This window comes from Phoca vitulina, unplaced genomic scaffold, assembly GCF_004348235.1.
Source record: "Phoca vitulina isolate PV1807 unplaced genomic scaffold, GSC_HSeal_1.0 scaffold24, whole genome shotgun sequence".
Lineage (NCBI taxonomy): Eukaryota > Metazoa > Chordata > Mammalia > Carnivora > Phocidae > Phoca > Phoca vitulina.
In genome coordinates, this window is record NW_022589727.1 from 27,325,240 (window position 1) to 27,343,580 (window position 18,341).

Below are 18,341 nucleotides of genomic sequence, written 5' to 3' on the forward strand. Positions count from 1 at the left end.
TTACTGGAAGATTTTATTCCCTTTTTTGATACCTTTCTCTAACAAAGCTATAAACCTGGTGGATTTTCAGCACAGAATAGTATGTATGATAGCTACAGTCATTTTTGAAAGTTGATGTTTTTCATTCATCATTTTCTGACTTAGAATAATTATATATTTCAACTGAGAATTAATTAATTCACAAATACTTGTACCTACTCTGTGCAGGCATTGTAAGATGTTGGTGTTAGAGTTATAAACAAAGGCAGAAATGTTTCCTGCTCTAATGGAGTTTATAATCTAGGAGGAAAGAAAATAATTAATGAAATGATATAACTAGATGTATATTGGGGAAAAAATTATTTGAAGGAAAAACACACACAGCAGGATTAGGATGGGTAATAGTAGGACCTGACCTTGACTGAAGGGTTCAGGAAAAAAAAAAAGAAGACTTCATTGAGGGAGAAATGAATAAACTAAGATCTGAAAGATTGAATGGCCAATAATTAGGGGACCAAACAGAACGATTGGCATGTCCAAAGGCCTTGTAACAAAATATAGCATGGAGCTTTTGAGGAACAAATGTAAGCCAGTCCTGCTAGAGAGAAGAGAGTGAAAAGAGCATGGTAACGAGCTGTGGACAGGAAAGTCAGCATCTTCATGTCTTGTGGACTGTGTTAAGGGTTTTATTCCTAATCCCAAGAGCAAGGAAGAACCGTGGCATTATTTTAGAAAAGAGCTTACACTTGCATTTGGAAAGGTCTAATTTAGTTACAATATGGAGAATGGATTGGAAGGGGAGTCCAATGGGAGGAACAGCTGGGAGGCTCCTGCAGCAGTTCAGGTGAATCATGATGGTAACTTGGACCAGGGTCAGAGTGGAAGAGATAAATAAAGTGGGAAATTTTTGAGAAATAAAAAGAAATTAATATCAAAAGGATTTGGTGATACTGGTTTTGATGTGTAAAAGAGGGAGATGTCAATAATGTTTCCTAAGTTTCATTGCTAATTAGATAAATGGATGGTGGGTTTCATTTACTGAAATGTGGAATACTGAAAGAGGCCTAGAGTTGGGAATGAAGAATATGTGTTCAGGTTTGAACATGTTGAGTTTGATATATGATTGATAGAGTCAAGTAGATGTTGAGTAGGTAGTTGGATATATGGAGCTGAAATCCAAAAGAGTGTTCTATGTGGAAGGTATATATTTGGCAACTGGAGTGATGAACACAGGGTTGCAATTTCCATAATTTAGCAATGCTACAGGAGTAACACTGATCTCTAAGATATTTCTTTCCTATGGAGAATATATATTCTACAGATTTCTGTAGTCCGAGTGCAAGGATTTAGACCATCCTCACCCCTAGTATATGTTAACTCCAATTACTCCTTCCTTCTACTCTTTACTGTTTACAGAGGTGGAGGGAGGAAAAATTCCAATTTTTAAGACTTTAATATTAAACTATATTTGTAAATTTTGTCTTAAAAATGAAAATCTTACCTAAGGCTTAAGTAAAGGAAGATTTCAGAGTCACAGCTCACTAATTTAAAAGGTTTATTATTTTAGATTAAGGCTAGTAAGCTTATGTTTACCTTTGCATTTTCTGTTAAAGGGGTAGTTTATAAAGGAAATGAATAATAGGAACAAGATGGTAAAGAAAAGATTGCCTAGCTAAGAAATTGAACATGTAAAGTACATTTAGAAGGCTTTGTTCATATACCAGTGATGCAATAATGTAAGCAGAGTCCAAGAGTCTTAGACTAATGACTTGACAGGCTATTTATAAATCAGTCTAATCTGCTTTTTAAATAAATCACATTCAGGTAATGCCTGTTTAGCATAGTTCCCAGAAATGTATGTGTAGTGAATTTTCTGTTACATGATGTTGTTACTCTGAATTTTTAAAATTATTTCTGCACATCTAATTTATAATAGCAATTAACCCTCATTATGATGAATTTCAAGTTTTTTAATTGCCTTCTGAAAAAAAAGGAAAGATTACCTAATGTTCAAACTTACAGAGAAAAGTAAGAGAATGAATATCTATTGAATTCATCCTCTGTTCCAGATTCTTTGCCATCTTTCATGAATAAATTGATAAAACAATCCTCATGTCACCTGATACATCTTATTATTACCTCCATTTTACTAACAGGACAGAAGCCTAGAAATATCTAAAAACTTTCCAAAGCCATTCACCTAGTAAATGGTTGCATTGGGATTTAAACCAGCCTTTGAGTGATTAAAAAACCCTTTCCTGTACCACTAAGGCACTCTTTTTCTATTACAGTTTTAGTTTAAATATTCATATTTTATCATTGTTTGAAATTGGAAGTCCAGATATGGCTTATATTTAACTCTCTGGTGAAGAAAATTACCTTACTAAATTTTCCAATTAACCTTACTCTCCTAGAAAACACTTTAAAATTTGACTTATTTAAAAAATATCATACAGGGCACCTGGGTAGCTCAGTCAGTTAAGTGTGTGACTCTTGATTTTGGCTCAGGTTGTGAACTCAGGGTCATGGGATCAAGCCCTGTGTCAGGCTCCGAGTGCGAGTGAAGCCTGCTTCTCTCTCTCTCTCCTTCTCCATCTGCCCCTCCTCCCACTTGCATGTACACGCATGCTCTCTCTCTCTCAAATAAATAAATAAATCCTTAAAAAAATATCATACGAATTTTTCATTCATTCCCATAGGCCTTTCCCACAATTACTCTGGGAAAAAGGATGGTCTCTTTTTTTTAAATTCAGGTATAACTGACATATGACATATTAGTTTCAGGTGTACAACATAATGATTTGATATTTGTATACGTTGCAAAGTGATCACCACAATTAAGTCTGGTTTATATCTATCACCATAGTTACAGATTTTTTTCCTTGTGATGACAGTGTTTAAGATTTATTCCTTAGCAACTTTCTAATATTGCAATACAGTATTATTAACTATTATTATCATCATGCTATACAGTATATCGCCATGACTTACTTATTTTATAACTGGAAGCTTGTACTTTTGCTCCCTTCACCTATTTCACCTACCTCCTACCTCTGGCAACCACCTGTCTGTTCTCTGTATCTGTGAACTTGTGGTTTTTGTTTTGTTTTAAGATTTCACATAGAAGTGAGATCATATGGTATTTGTCTTTGTCTGCCTGATTTATTTCACTTAACATGCCTTCAGGGTCCAAGATGGCCTTAATATAGTGTTTATTGACACTTCCTATTCACTGATATGCGCAGGCCTGTAGATATACACGTCATCTAATCAAATGCAGAATGATCTAACCTTTTCTTGGTAATGTTATTTTCAGAAGGAGAACTTGAAGCAGAGTGGTTGCAAGATGTGGGTTTATCAACCCTGATCTCGGGTGATGAAGAGGAGGATGGCAAAGCCTTGCTCTCTACGCTGACTCGAACCCAAGCAGCTGCAGTGAAAAAGAGATATAATACTTACACTCAAACCATGAGAAAAAAGAACAAGCAATCTGTTCGCGATGTCAGAGACATCTTTGGAGTCAGCGAATCTCCTGTAAGTAATAATCATGGCTCAAAATTTTGACTTGATTAGGGGCGGGGGGGGGAACATGAAGAAAATAATAGAAAAAGCTGGTCATCCTGTCTCTTCTAGAGAAAACTAAAGCAGACAGCAGAGTGCAAAATTTTACAAATTTGAAACTTAAGTGGTCATTCCTTATCCCCCCTGTAGCAGTTTCCCTCAATGCTAAATTTATTCCCTTCTTTGTTGAGTTGAGAATAACTTATTTGGTAATGGAGCAAATCTTTATGGCTGGGATACACAGAGACTTTACTTAAATCTAGCACTGGGTGGAAATTCTGTAGATAGGCAAAGGACTCCCAGAGAAGTGGGTCCAAAGTGAAAGATACCAGCATTAATTAAGTGGGCAAGAGAATGATTCAAAAAACCGTAAGGAAGGCATCACATGTTTTCTGAGAAATTGCTGGTTGAAATTTCAGCTCACCCTTAGCAATTCAGTGACCACAATTTTACTTCTGAGGCTCTTAGTCATGTTCTCCTATTGCTCTGTTTTACTACTAGCTCTACTCATTTATTCCTTCACTCATTGCGTCATTGAAATAATTGAAATCAATTGAAATCAGTAATTGCATCAGTGATGCAACCAGTATTACTGGATACATTCTCTGTGCAAGATCCTATATTAGGTTCTATGCAGATAGGATTCTTGGAACTTTGGGGATATATAGAAAAAAAAAGAAACTTGATATTCTGCTGTAGTTACAGATACAACTATCTGGGGCAAGTTAGTTAATCACTCTGATTTACATTTCTTATCTGTTTAATGTGATATCAATAATGACATAAATCAAAACTTCAAGGATATTGGGTAGCAGGCTTGGTTGAAGGCACCCTCCAATTTGAGTTACTTTAGGTTATCTATAAGTCATATCTTCTCTTAGATATATTAATCACACAGTTGCCAGAGTAGCTCATATTTCCAAGTTAACCTTTGCGTTTGTGCTAATAATGCCTTAAAATAGCACTGTCCTTTAGAGCTTTCTAGTGATGGAAATGATTTTGTGCTGTCCAAAGGGACAGCTAGTGTGTGTCCAATATGTAGCTAGTGTGAATAAGGAACTGAATTTTTAATTTTATTTAATCTTAATTGATTTAAATCTAAATTGCCACATATGGCTTGTAGCTAATGTATTGAGCAGTACAGTTCTAGAACCTTCCATTGTACAAAATTATGTACCTGAGGCAGTGCATTTTTAGTTCTGTGCTGTTTCAACTTTCATCCTAGTAGAAACCTGTATCTTTGTGGAAGGCAGGATTTTCTATAGCTGTAGTTGAGTAAAAGTGATACCCACAACTTGAGGCAAGGGCTTCAGCCATGTGAGTCCTGGCCAAGATGCCTATCAAAGAACAGGTTTACCATGCTGGTTTAAATTCCCTTGGTCATTTCACATTTATCTCCCAGATCGTTTCAAGAGATTCCTAAGAACTTGGTCTATATGCTTCCTTTCCCATTTCTGTTTCCCGCTACTTCGGACTAAGGTTTTTGCTCTTCCCAAGCCAACTGCAAAATAGTAGAGTATCTATAGTTTCTCTGAATCCTGCAGGTACTCAAGAAGGTGCGTACAGTGCATCTTTAGGTTTCCTAATACTTTGGACTTCTAGTCACATAGAAACAGCGTTCCTCCCTCTTTTACTTAGACCCTCAAGGGTCTCAAGGGAAATATAAAGTGGGCACTTTTCATTGGGCCTTTTAAGTGTAAAAATTAATGAAGGGTGTCTTACTTTTCCATAACATGCAGGTGTAGGGAACTGGGTTTAACTCCAGCAAAGGCAGAGAGAGGACCACATTTGTGGTGGGCAAGGGGAATGGCCCTGGGCACTTTTTCTCCTGCCCATCTTCCTCTTCTCCCTTCCACTCTTGCTGCTGAAGCCCCGTTCCAGAGTGAATAGAAAATGGGTGTGTATGGGGCGCCTGGGTGGCTCAGTCGGTTAAGCGGCTGCCTTCGGCTCAGGTCATGATCCCAGGGTCCTGGGATCGAGCCCCACATCGGGCTCGCTGCTCGGCAGGAAGCCTGCTTCTCCCTCTCCCACTCCCCCTGCTTGTGTTCCTGCTCTCGCTGTCTCTCTGTCAAATAAATAAATAAAATCTTTAAAAAAAAAAAAGAAAATGGGTGTGTAGCAGGGAGAGTGGTTGTGGGTGAAGGGAAGTCCATATATTCCAGGGAGTAGAGATCTTGAGCTATACTGAGAAGTGCAGCATCTGGAAGTCAGTGAAAGCCTGGCATTGTATATGCGTGTTCAGAATTCAGATTGTTCTTCATCAAAATATAAAAAGCCACATAAAGCTAGCCTTTAAAAAAAATATGGTAGGGCTTTCTAGGGAAGATGGTGGAAAAGTGGGGGACCCTCGTTTCATCTGGTCCCAGGAATTCAGCTAGATATCTATCAAATCATTCTGAACCCCTGTGAATTCAACCTGATATTTAAGTAAAGAATTGCTGAAATTCTACAAATAGAAAAGCAACCACTTTTTGTAAGGTAGGAGGTGCAAAGATGTGAATCTGAGGGGATATATCAGAAGATAAACCATGGTGGGGAGGGATCCTCTGTAAGCCAGCTACTAGAAAGTGATACAGCTGCAGAGTTCAAAATGAGAACTCTTAGAAGTCTGCTCCAGTGCCTGAAAAGTGCTCAGGTGGCAAAGCAGGGCAGAATCTTAGGTGGGACAGTGTGGTCTCAGGATCCCCAGGGTCACAGAAAGAATGGGGGTGCCTGAGTGTGGCAGAGTTCCCCAAGCATTGGAGCCAGGAAGCCGGCTACAATCAGCGAGCCTGGGAGTGGGATCTCAAGCTAGGCATTGCTATAAACCAGGAACCACGGCACATCCTGTGACTGCTCTCTAAGCAGGGGTCCAGTAAGTGACAACCACTCCAACACTCTGCTCCTTCCCCTGGGAGGAGTGGCGGGGGTTCTCGCAGGGTCAGGCAACTGCTCCCCAAGCAGGGGCCCAGCGAGCAGGGGGGCCATGATGAGACCCCGCCCCAGGAGGATTTGTTTGGGTATGCACCACAGGAGTCTGCACAGTTTATTGCACACAAAAGGGATTGACCGCTTGTCCCTGAGGGTGCACTGAAAAGTGGGAGCTGTGATCGTTTAGCAAATCAGCACACTGCCATTTTTACTTTTTTGTCATCCTCTAAAGCAGTGCAAAAAGCCTTCGGGGAACAAAAGCCACATAGAGCAACCCGAAGCAGCTTACACTGAGCCGGCTGCCTGGCAAGGGGTGGTACAACTCCGCCCAGGCAAAGACACCTGAGAATCAGTGCAACAGGCCCTTCCCTCAGAAGTCCAGCAGGAACGTCAGGAAAATACCAAGTTTATGGATCACAGAGAACTGAAAAACTCCTGTGATAAGGGAAAATAGTATATAGAATTTGAGGTTTTTTTCTCATGAGTCTTTTGTATTTCATTGTAAATTTTTCTTTTTTTTTTCCTTTTCAGCTAGTTTCTTATTTCATCAACTCTGTTTTTAAGGCTTTTTTTTAATTTTCATTTTTACTTTTATATTATTCTTCATATTTGGCTTCATTTCACTGTATTCAGTTTTATTTTTGTGTGTGTGTGTGTGTATATATATATATATATATATATATATATATATACATGTATTTTTTTACAATTTTGGGATTTAGTATCTTCTAACAAACAGACCAAAATACACCCAGGATCAAGTGGATTACCCTGTTTTGTCCACCTGTAAGATAATATTCTCTCTTTTTTCCCTTTTTTTTCTTTTCTTCTTTGGTTTCTGATCTCTTCAGATTTATCTAGTATGTATTTCACTGGGATCGTGGTTGATATTTTTTTATTTTGTTCTCTTGTTCATCTGTTCTTCTCTGGACAAAATGACTAGAAGGAGAAATTCACAACAGAAGGAAGAACCAGAGGTAATACTCTCTGCCACAAATCTAATCGATATGGATATAAGAAAATGTCAGACCCAGAATTCAGAATAACAATTATAAAGTTACTAGCTAGGCTTGAAAAAAGCATAAAAGACACTAGAGAATCTCTTAGTGCAGAAATAAAATCTAATCAGGCCAATATTAAAAATGCTTTAATTGAGGGCGCCTGGGTGGCTCAGTTGGTTAAGCGACTGCCTTCGGCTCAGGTCATGATCCTGGAGTCCCTGGATCGAGTCCCGCATCGGGCTCCCTGCTCAGCAAGGAGCCTGCTTCTCCCTCTGACCCTCTCCCTCTCATGTGCTCTCTCTGTCTCAAATAAATAAATAAAATCTTTAAAAAAATAAAAAAATAAAAAAAAAATGCTTTAACTGAGATGCACTCTGAAATGGATGTTTTAATAGCTAGGGTAACTGAGGCAGATGAGAGAGTCAGTGACATAGAAAACAAAATGATGGAAAGGAAGGAAACTGAGGAAAAGAGAGAAAAACAACTAACGGACCATGAGGGGAGGCTTTGAGAAATTAGTGATACCATAAAGCAAAACAGTATTAGAATTATTGGGGTCACAGAGGAAGAAGAAAGGGGGGGACAGAAGGTATATTTGAGCAAATCATAGCTGAGAACTTCCCTAATCTTGGGAAGATTATTCAAGGTATTCAAGTCCAAGAGGCACAGAGAATCCCCCCTCAAAATCAATAATAGGTCAATACCCCGACATATATAATAGTGAAGCTTGCAAATTTCAGAGATAAAGAGAAAATCCTGAAAGCAGCTCGAGACAAGAGGTCCTTAACGTACAAGGGTAGGAACACTAGAAAGGCAGCAGACCTATCCACAGAGACCAGGCAGGCCAGAAAGGGCTGGCATGATATATTCAGGGTACTAAATTTAAAAAAACATGCAGGCAAGAATACTTTATCCAGCAAAGATGTCATTCAGAATGGAAGGAAAGATAAAGAGCTTCCAGGACAAATAGAAACTAAAAAAGGGCCTCTGGGTGGCTCAGTCAGTTAAGCATCTGCCTTTGGCTAAGGTCATGATCCCAGGGTCCTGGGATCGAGCTCCGCATCAGGCTCCTTGCTCAGTGGGGAGTCTGCTTCTCCCTCCCCCTCTGCCTGCCACTCCCCCTGCTTGTGCATGCTCTCTCTCTGTCAAATAAATAAATAAAATCTTAAAAAATACAAAAACCAGCAACTAAAAGAATTTGTAAGCTCTTAAACCAGCCCTGCAAGAAATATTAAAGGGGATCCTGTAAGCAAAGAGTGAGTCCAAAAGTAACAGACCAAAAGAACCAGAGTCTACAGAAACAGGGACTTTACAGGTAATAAAATGGCACTGAATCCCTATCTGTCAGTAGTTACTCTGAATGTAAATGGGCTAAATGCGCCAATGAAAACCTCTGAAAGGGTATCAGATTGGATAAAAAAGGAAGACCCATCAATATACTGTCTATAAGAGACTCATTTTAGACCCAAAGGCACCTCCAGATTGAAAGTGAGGGAGTGGAGAACCATTTATCATGCTAATGGACACAAAAGAAAGTTTGGGGGCGCCTGGGTGGCTCAGTCAGTTAAGCGCTGCCTTCAGCTCAGGTCATGATCCCAGGGTCCTAAGAACGAGCCGCACATCTGGCTCTCTGCTCAGCGGGGAGCCTGCTTTTCCCTCTCCCTCTGCCTGCTTGTTCTCTCTTTCTCTGTCTCTTTTTGGAAGAAATGGATGCATTCCTAGAAACATTTAAACTACCAAAACTGAAATAGGAAGAAATAGAAAACCTGTGGCAAGTGCCAGACTTCAAGCTCTATTACAAAGCTGTAATCATCAAGACAGTATGGTACTGGCACAAAAACAGACACATAGATCAATGAACAGAATAGAGAACCAAGAAAAGGACACTCACCTCTATGGTCAACTAATCTTCGACAAAGCAGGAAAGAATATCCAATGGAAAAAAGACAGTCTCTTCAACAAATGGTCTTGGATAAATTGGACAGCCACGTGCAGAAGAATGAAACTGGACCATTTTCTTACACCATACATAAAAATAGACTCAAAATGGATGAAAGACCTAAATGTGAGACAGGAATCCATCAAAATCCTAGAGGAGAACACAGGCAGCTACCTCCTTGACCTCAGCCACGGCAGCTTCTTGCAAGACCCATTTCCAAAGGCAAGGGAAACAAAAGCAAAAATGAACTATTGGGACTTCATCAAGATAAAAAGCTTCTGCACAGCAAAGGAAGCAGTTGACAAAACTAAAAGGCAACCTATGGAATGGGAGAAGATATTTGCAAATGACATATAAGATAAAGGGCTAGTATCCCAAGATCTATAAGGAGCTTATCAGACTCAACACCCAAAGAACAAATAATCCAATCAAGAATTGGGCAGAAGACAGGAACAGACATTTCTGGAAAGAAGACATCCAAATGGCCCACAGACACATGAAAGAATGCTCCACATCACGTGGCATCAGGGAAATACAAATCAAAACCACAACGAATACCACCTCACACCAGTCAGAATGGCTAAAATTAGTAAGTCAGGAAATAAATGTTGGCGAGGATGTGGAGAAAGGGGAACCCTCTTACACTGTTGGTGGTAATGCAAGCAGGTGTAGCCACTCTGGAAAACAGTATGGAAGTTCATCAAGAAGTTAAAAAATAAAGCTACCATATGACTCAGCAATTGCACTACTAGGTATTTACTCCAAATATATAAATGTAGTGATCCTAAGGGGCACCTGCACCCCAATGTTTATAACAGCATTGTCCACAATAGCCAAACTGTGGAAAGAGCCAAGATGTCCATTGACAGATGAATGGATAAAGAAGATGTGGTATATATATACAATGGAATATTACTCAGCCATCAGACAGGATGAATACTTACCATTTACATCGACGTGGATGGTATGCTGAGTGAAAGAAGTCAATCAGAGAAAGACAATTATATGGTTTCACTCACATGTGGAATATAAGAAACAGCGTAGAGGATCATAGGGGAAGCGTGGGAAAACTGAATGGGAAGTCATCAGAGGGGAAAAAAACATGAGAGCCTCTTAACTATAGGGAACAGACTGAGGGTTGGTGGAGGGGAGGTGGACAGGGAGACGGGGCAACTGGGTGATGGGCTTTAAGGAGGGTCGTGATGTGATGAGCACTGGGTGTTATATGCAACTGATGTAATATTTAACTCTATATCTGAAACTAATGATATACTATATGTTAGTTAATTGAATTTAAATTTAGTAAAATAAATGGTATATATACCATGTATCAGGCCTGATAAACATCTTCACAGATTTTCTTCCTAAAAAGTTCAGCATCTGTTTCTGCAAGTGAACTTGGAAGTTTCTTAAAAACATACCTAAACTTTTTAAGTTTCCTATCTGAATTTGACAGCATAAATACCAATTCCTCTCTCCCTCCTCCTCTTGCCCAAAGTACCTGTCTGTCCTGGTCTGTCTTTGTTTGCCTCTGTCCTTCTTCACTTCCTCCTTCCTTCTGTGTGTGTGTGTGTGTTTCTCTGTCTCCCCCATCCTCCATCATCTCCTACTCTTTCTTTCTTTCTTTGTCATCATTTACATAGAATAATAGAACCATCACTCTAAAGTCTCCATTTCCCTTTCTTAATGAAGATTTAACATCATGAGTTTCATGAGGTAAGTTTGCATTAATCTTATACATATGAATCTGATCCAGTGTACTTACCTAGTAAAGATATAAATTCAGTAATTTAAAAGAGAGGTAGATTATGTTAGTCTTTTCTTAATTTTTTTGCACATTGAATCCCATGCTTAGAATAATTTTCCTCCAGAATTTTGGAGATACTTGTCCATTGTCTTCTCTTGTGCACTGTTGGCTGTGGGGAAGCACAGTGTCTCTACTGACCTCATTCCTTTATATGCCAATGTGGAAGTCTTTTGAACCTTATGTTTATTGTTGGAACCTTGCATTTTTACCAGTTTTACCTTTTTACAACCTCCATCCTAGTCCCTGCTATGTGAGTTCTTTCAGTATGAGCGCTCAGTCATTCTTTAGTTCTATATATTGTCTTCTAACATTTAAAACCAGTACTTACTCCCTTCTTTTTCTTCATCTCCTTCTGGAACTCCTGTTAGATGACTGTTGCATTGTTTGGATTGAATCTCAGTGTCTCTTAAATGTTCTCTTGTTTTCCAAACTTTATTTGTGTGCATGTTTGTTTTGCATTCTTGCCTATCCCTTCAACTTCTTTTTTTTTTATAACAATAATTTGGTCATGGTGGTATCGATATTTTAGCCTTTCGTTAATTTTAAGAAAAAATTTTAAAGATTTTATTTATTTGAGAGAGAGAGAGAATGAGAGCAGGGAGGAGAGGGAGAAGCAGGCTCCCCATTGAGCAGGGAGCCTGATACAGGACTCGATCCTAGGACCCTGGGATCATGATCTGAGCCGAAGGCAGACGCTTAACCAACTGAGCCACCCAGGCGCCCTAATTTTAAGAAATTTAACAGTCACATTGTTAATTTCCTGAAGCCTCTCCTTTCCCCTGACTTCCTCTGTATCTTAGCGATCTGCTCTTTTTTCACACTCTTGAAGGTACTAAATTAAACCTTAAATTCCAAGGTGGTCTTCTTTTCCTTGAATTACTATTTTCTTCAGGGTCCTCTGTTTATTTTTGGCATCATTACATTACTGTTCAGTTCATTTTGATCTTTGGGTGTTGATTCCTGTTTATTAATGGAGGACTAGGTTGATTGATTGATTGATTGATGAATATAGGTAAAGACTGTATATTTCCTTTGCAGTTATGTAGACTTAGTTTCTCGCCAAAACTCTCATAGTGGATGCGGTCTGGGCCTGTGTGAGTGGTAAAGTGTGTCAGCTGTCACACTTCACTATAAGACAAACAAATATGGTATCAATTCCAAAGTAATGATAATCCTAAAGAATTGTAATTTATTTGCTTTTCAGGCAAACCTAACTTCCCTTTTTATACTTCTGTCTATATTCTTTTAGAAGGCTCCAACGAAGGGCAATTTTCTTTTTTCTTTTCTTTTCTTTTTTAAAGATTTTTTAAACTTAGTTGACACAGCGAGAGAGGGAACACAAGTGGGTCGGGGGGGTGGTGGGAGAGGGAGACGCAGGCTTCCCACGGAGCAGGGAGCCCGATGTGGGTCTCGATCTCAGGACCCTGGGATCATGACCTGAGCCGAAGGCAGACGCTTAACGACTAAGCCACCCAGGTGCCCCACGATTTTATTTTCTGTCCAGGACCACTACACCAGGACAAACTCCTCCTGACCCCAAGGCAGGCGCTCATTTTGTCACCAAGAGGACACTTGCTGGGTTTTATTCTGGAATCTCATTGAGCTGCTGCCTGCTGTTCAGTGTTAGAGGGAGGGATGGTTTCCTGGCCTCTTTGTTCAGTAAAAACATTCTTAGGTTACTTTGGCCATTGTCTTCTGAATTGGGGATGCCTTATTATTGCTTTTATTCTTGTGCTGGATATGTGCTTTTTCTAGATCAGCATTTATCTTCTACACATTTTCTTTGTATCTTTTTTCAGGTTGAGGTTTTCCTCTGCCCTTATCAAACCATTCTTGCTTGCTTTTTATCTTCCAGGAATATCCAACAATTTCCCTTCTGTTAATGGAAATGTTTAGTGATTTCTAGATCTACTCTTTGAAAACGGTATCTCTTTTGACACTTTGAGTGATTTGCGGAGGGAGGAGAAAGTGGTATGTGCATTTTGCTATCTTGATCCAATTTTCCTATGCTGATTCTTCAGTAGTATTTATTTGTTTCTTCCAAAAACTGTGTTTTTCCTTATTATTATAAAAATAGTACATAATCTTTACTAGAAACTTAGAAAATATGGACAAGCAAGGTAAAAAATGACTGCGTCTATAGGCCCAAATAAAATTTTATGATTTAGTTAAATATCCAATAAATATAATTTTCAGTGGAATCCTAGCCATAAAGGAATAGAATATTTAACCCTTGTGTTAGTAGAGCTATTATACACTAAATCACAAATACTAAATCAACCTCTGGATACATAATACAAAGTCTTCAGTATTATTCATCATGAGCAGAATTTCAGTGCCCAAATATATTTGTTTCTAATATTTGGAAGATGTGAATCAAATGTTTCTTTCAGTAACACATTTAATTGAGCAAAATAGTCAGTCTTATTTCCAATTTCATAATTGATAAATAAGTAGTCAAAGATGGGACCAGCATAACTAACTGCATAAATGTAGTCATGCACCCTGAATTAATTAATTAATTAATTAGAGAATGCACGTGCTTGTACTAGCAGGGGAGGGAGGGGCAGAGAGAGAGGGAGAGAGTTTTTTTTTATTAGTTTCATAGGTAAAATTTGGTGATACATCAGTTGCATATAATACCCAGTACTCATTACATCAAGTGCCCTCCTCAATGCCCCTCACCCAATTATCCCTTCTCCCTCCCATCCCCCCACCCATAACCTCTCCTCCAGCAACCCGAGAGAGAGAGAATCTTAAGCAGACTCCAGGCCCAGTGCAGAAACCAATGTGGGGCTTGATGTCATGCCCCTGAGATCATGACCTGAGCCAAAATCAAGAGTTGGATGCTCAACTGACTGAGCCACCCAGGAGCCCCTCATGTACCCTCTTTTAAAAAACATGATTATGGGGTGCCTGGGTGGCTCAGTCGTTAAGTGTCTGCCTTCTGCTCATGTCATGATCCTGGGGTCCTGGGATCGAGTCCCACATTGGGCTCCCTGCTCAGTGGGAAGCCTACTTCTCCCTCTGCTGCTCCCCCTGCTTGTGTTCCCTCTCTTGCTGTCTCTCTCTGTCAAATAAAAAAAAAAAAAATCTTTAAAAAACGTGATTATACACAAACAATGAATCATGGAACACTACATCAAAAACTAATGATGTACTGTATGGTGACTCACATAACATAAAAAAAATATTAAAAAAAAACAGCATGATTATATTACCTATATACACATTTCAGTGCATGTAACAGAAAATCCACGAAATCATGAGTTATACAAATATGGATTTTTTTTCTCTCTCTTTAGGAAGAAGGTGAAGGTAGGTGTTCCTTTGCTTCAGCATGGATCTATCTACCTTCTGTCTTTCTATTTTGTCATTCAAATGCAGCCTTCATTCTTTGCTTATAAGTTGGCTGAGCCACCCCTAGCACTATATTCATGTTCGTGGCCGTTCCTGGCCATTCCTGGAACTTGTACCAGCTTACTCTATCTTTCTGACCTTAGTTTCTTAGAAATCTTACTCTGTAGAGTTCCAGTTACCTTTCATTGCGCAGAAATGTATGTGATCATCCTTAGCTGCAAGAGAGCCTAAGAAATCGTTTTTTTTTAGTTGGACACAAAAGTCCCTGAGGAAAAAAAAATTAGGATTCTTTTAAGGAAGACTGGTGATTGGGTTTGGGGTAAACAGTTAACAGTATTCTCCAGAGAGACCAGTGTCTGTCACCATGCCCTGAATGTAGTGGGCTCTCAGTATTGGCAGATGAATGGCTACATGGCAGTGATTGGTGCGCAGCAGTCAGATCTATGGATCTCTCCACAAATCTGTGTCAATGTACACGTATGTGCAGAACAGATAATTGAATGCACAATTACCCTGCAGAGAATATGCCTTGAATAAACATGCACTTTCATTTTTCTCAATAGCCAGATGATTTTTATGGTATCCCAGCTCCTCTTTTGGATGTGACCCTGGATGAAGAAGGGATATCAGCCATTCCTTGCGGAAATGGTCAACTGGTAAGGTAAAGCAAGGGGACTTAAGAGTAAGGAGGCTAGGAAAAGTATTTCAAGGCAGTCAGGAAAACTTGAGCAAGATGCCTACTTGCCTTGTAAGAAAGAAGGAAACAGAGACTCTTAAACTCAGGAATGAATAATTAACTAGTTAAATCCACAAGTAATTACGTGGCTTGTCTGCACTTACAGCAACAAAACCACAGCTGCAGTTCCAGCCCAGCCAGAAGTCAAGATGTTGGGGACGTCATCAGCTAAACTTTTGTTCTTTCTGCTGAACACGTAATGGAAAGTCTTATGCTACTCTCCATGTATCTTTCAATATTGATTTAATTCTCAATATAAGAAATACTTTGACATTTCAGTTTTTTTCTCTATGTAAATGTTTTATGGGAGGCAGCACTGTAGCATCTTAAATGTATAACAGTAAGTGGGGAAAAGTGCACTATCTAGCGCAGGAGGTAAACACATTTCATTAGAGCCCACCTTGTCTATTTTATTTTATTTTATTTTATTTTATTTTTTTTAAAGATTTTATTTATTTATTTGAGAGAGAGAGAATGAGAGAGAACACATGAGAGGGGGGAGGGTCAGAGGGAGAAGCAGACTCCCTGCCGAGCAGGGAGCCCCATGAGGGACTCGATCCAGGGACTCCAGGATCATGACCTGAGCCGAAGGCAGTCGCTTAACCAACTGAGCCACCCAGGCGCCCCCACCTTGTCTATTTTAGTTCAAAGATTCAAAGAGTGCTCATCTGAGTTCATAACTGCTAATGACATGATCTCAGTAGAAGGTTTTTTTGTGTGTGTGTGAGATGAATCTCATGCCATGATCTATACCACTTGGCATAAGGCCTGGGTCCTCTTACTGAAGTGATGCACCCGGAGTAGAGACATGGAAGGACATGGGTTTACTGACATCTGCCTCCACTTGGACTCATGGCAGCAGAAAATTTACTGTGAGAGACTTTCCTCTGTTAAGACTCATATGTTACCTTCTCTTGAGCTCTACTTTTTTTCTTCCTGGCAGAGGAAAAGGGATTCTTTAGATGTTCTAAGAGTAACCCTTGTACCATCCTTGATCTGATCAATACTGATGATGATGATCTTTAGTTTCTATACAGCTTATTTTCATCTTACACATATTTTATGTGGGACATTCTGTCTGGATCTTAAAAAATTGTCCCAATACAGGCTAGCTGTTGGTTCCTTCCAAATTCTGCTTAAGGATTTGGATGTGTCCAGTTTGTGTTCTGGCTGCTCTTCTGTTGCCTGAGGGGTATGTCAAGTTCTGGAGGTGGAGTGTGGTCACCTGGGGCTGTGAGCAATCCTATATTGCAAATTTGTCACTAGTTTTTTTTTTTTTTTCTAATTTCATTATTTTCTCATAAGAGTATTAATTCCATTTAGTTAGAAGTCTTTACTTTTTCTGTTGAGTTGGCAGGAAGTGTCCTCAAGTTTTAGATTGTTCCTACATCGTAGGGAGTCTTACACACCTTACTTCCAACCAGGACTCTTGATCCAGGTTGTGATTCCTCTCTGTCTGCCCTTTATTCCTTCAGACCAGCCAGAGGAGGCACATGCAGAGTAGATACTAGTGTTTTCAAATAGTGGATTTCTGTCAGCTTTTATCCTAGCTGACTCTGTCTACAATTTTGATCGCCTCCTCTTCATCCTGTGGGTGAGGGAGGGATTTCCACCCTAGGGTTACGGGGGTGACTTGACATTCAGCAACAGACAGACAAGAGCAACAGCAATTTATTATCACATGTTCTCACAGCCTGGGGGAGGAGGACACCACACAGAGCCACATGTGGGGTGCACTTGGGAACAGAGTGAATAACCAGGGGTGGTAGGAGGCGGGCTTTGTGTAGTATCAAGAGAGTGAGGTGCCCCTTGGTTCCCATGGGAGGATGTGATTGGCTTGTTTGAATAATTCCACCGGCTGACAAGGAACTGAAACCCATTACTCAAGGATAAGCAGGAATTGTGTCTGGTCCCCTGGATAAGGAGCATTGTTTGTCTAGGGAACCTTATATGAGGGACAGAGTAGGAGGGGAGCTTGTAGTTAGAGTGCTTATGGTCCTTCCGCTTTTACCAGATGTCAAGGCGGCACGGAAGAGTGAACTTTATTTGAAGTCTTATATACCACACCCAACACAGCCACCCTGGCCATGGACTCTCATGATTAGTCTAGGTATCTTTTGTTTCTTTTCCCTTTTATCACTGTTTCATGTATTTCAATTCCTTGAAGGTCTTACCACCTTTTAAAGGTGAATTAGAGGGGCAAGTGTGGTGCCAAACACATGAAGAAATCTTACAGTGAGATGGAAGAGGACATAAAGTTTTGTTCCAGTCCTACCCCTGAACTACTGACCAGTTTCTAGAATGAGAAAGCGAGTACTGTTCTTTCTCCCAGGAAGATGGTGAAGGCTAACATAGCCGAGTAACTACAGAGAATAGTACAAATACTAATTTGCATAATCGTATGTATTACAAAATGTTACATCTTCTTAGCAGATTGCACCTTTTATCCTTTGAGCAAATCTGGCAAGAAGTATCTGTGGATACTAAATTTTCATACCCAAAAAGCATAAATCCTAAATTGGTGAGTATCAAAGTGATAGGCCCTATATTAATTTTTTTCAGAAATTTGTAAATATTAATCTGTTTGCTTTTTCATATAGTGTTAATGTTGAGAAGTCTGATGTCTCTCTAAATCTTATTCCTTTGTTTCCTTCTCTCATTTTTATATTTCGGGAAGCCTTTTACATTTATCTTTAGTGTAGGAGACCTGAACTGTCATCAGGATATGACATCTTTTTTTAAATTTATTTTTTATTTTTATTTTTTTTAAAAATTTATTTGAGAGAGAGAGAGCTCATGTCCATGTGTTTGGCGGGGGGGTTGTGGGGGGTTGCCAAAGGGAGAGAGAAACCTAAGCAGACTCCGGGCTGAGCCTGGAGCCTCACGCAGGGCTCAGTCTCATGACCCTGAGATCACGACCCGAGCAGAAATCAAGAGCTGGATGCTCAACTGACTGCACCACCCAGGTGCCCCTGACATCTTTTTTAAAAATCATCATCAACACTTAGCTTTTTGTTGCTGAAAAATGTTCCTTTTCTTTCAGTTCTG

At 39.6% G+C, this 18,341-nt stretch overlaps 1 protein-coding gene across 2 annotated transcripts in view; it reads left to right on the top strand.

Moving 5' to 3' along the window:
* The window catches only part of ARHGAP28 (Rho GTPase activating protein 28), a 221,945-nt gene that overhangs the window by 128,758 nt on the left and 74,846 nt on the right, over positions 1-18,341 (top strand). Inside the window, exons 3-4 of one of the 2 annotated variants that reach the window (XM_032421200.1) lie at positions 3,296-3,513; positions 15,121-15,213. In XM_032421200.1, coding sequence (XP_032277091.1) covers positions 3,296-3,513; positions 15,121-15,213 — 311 coding nt within the window. The remainder of the gene's footprint in view (positions 1-3,295; positions 3,514-15,120; positions 15,214-18,341) is intronic. The other variant, XM_032421201.1, reaches the window with a different exon arrangement.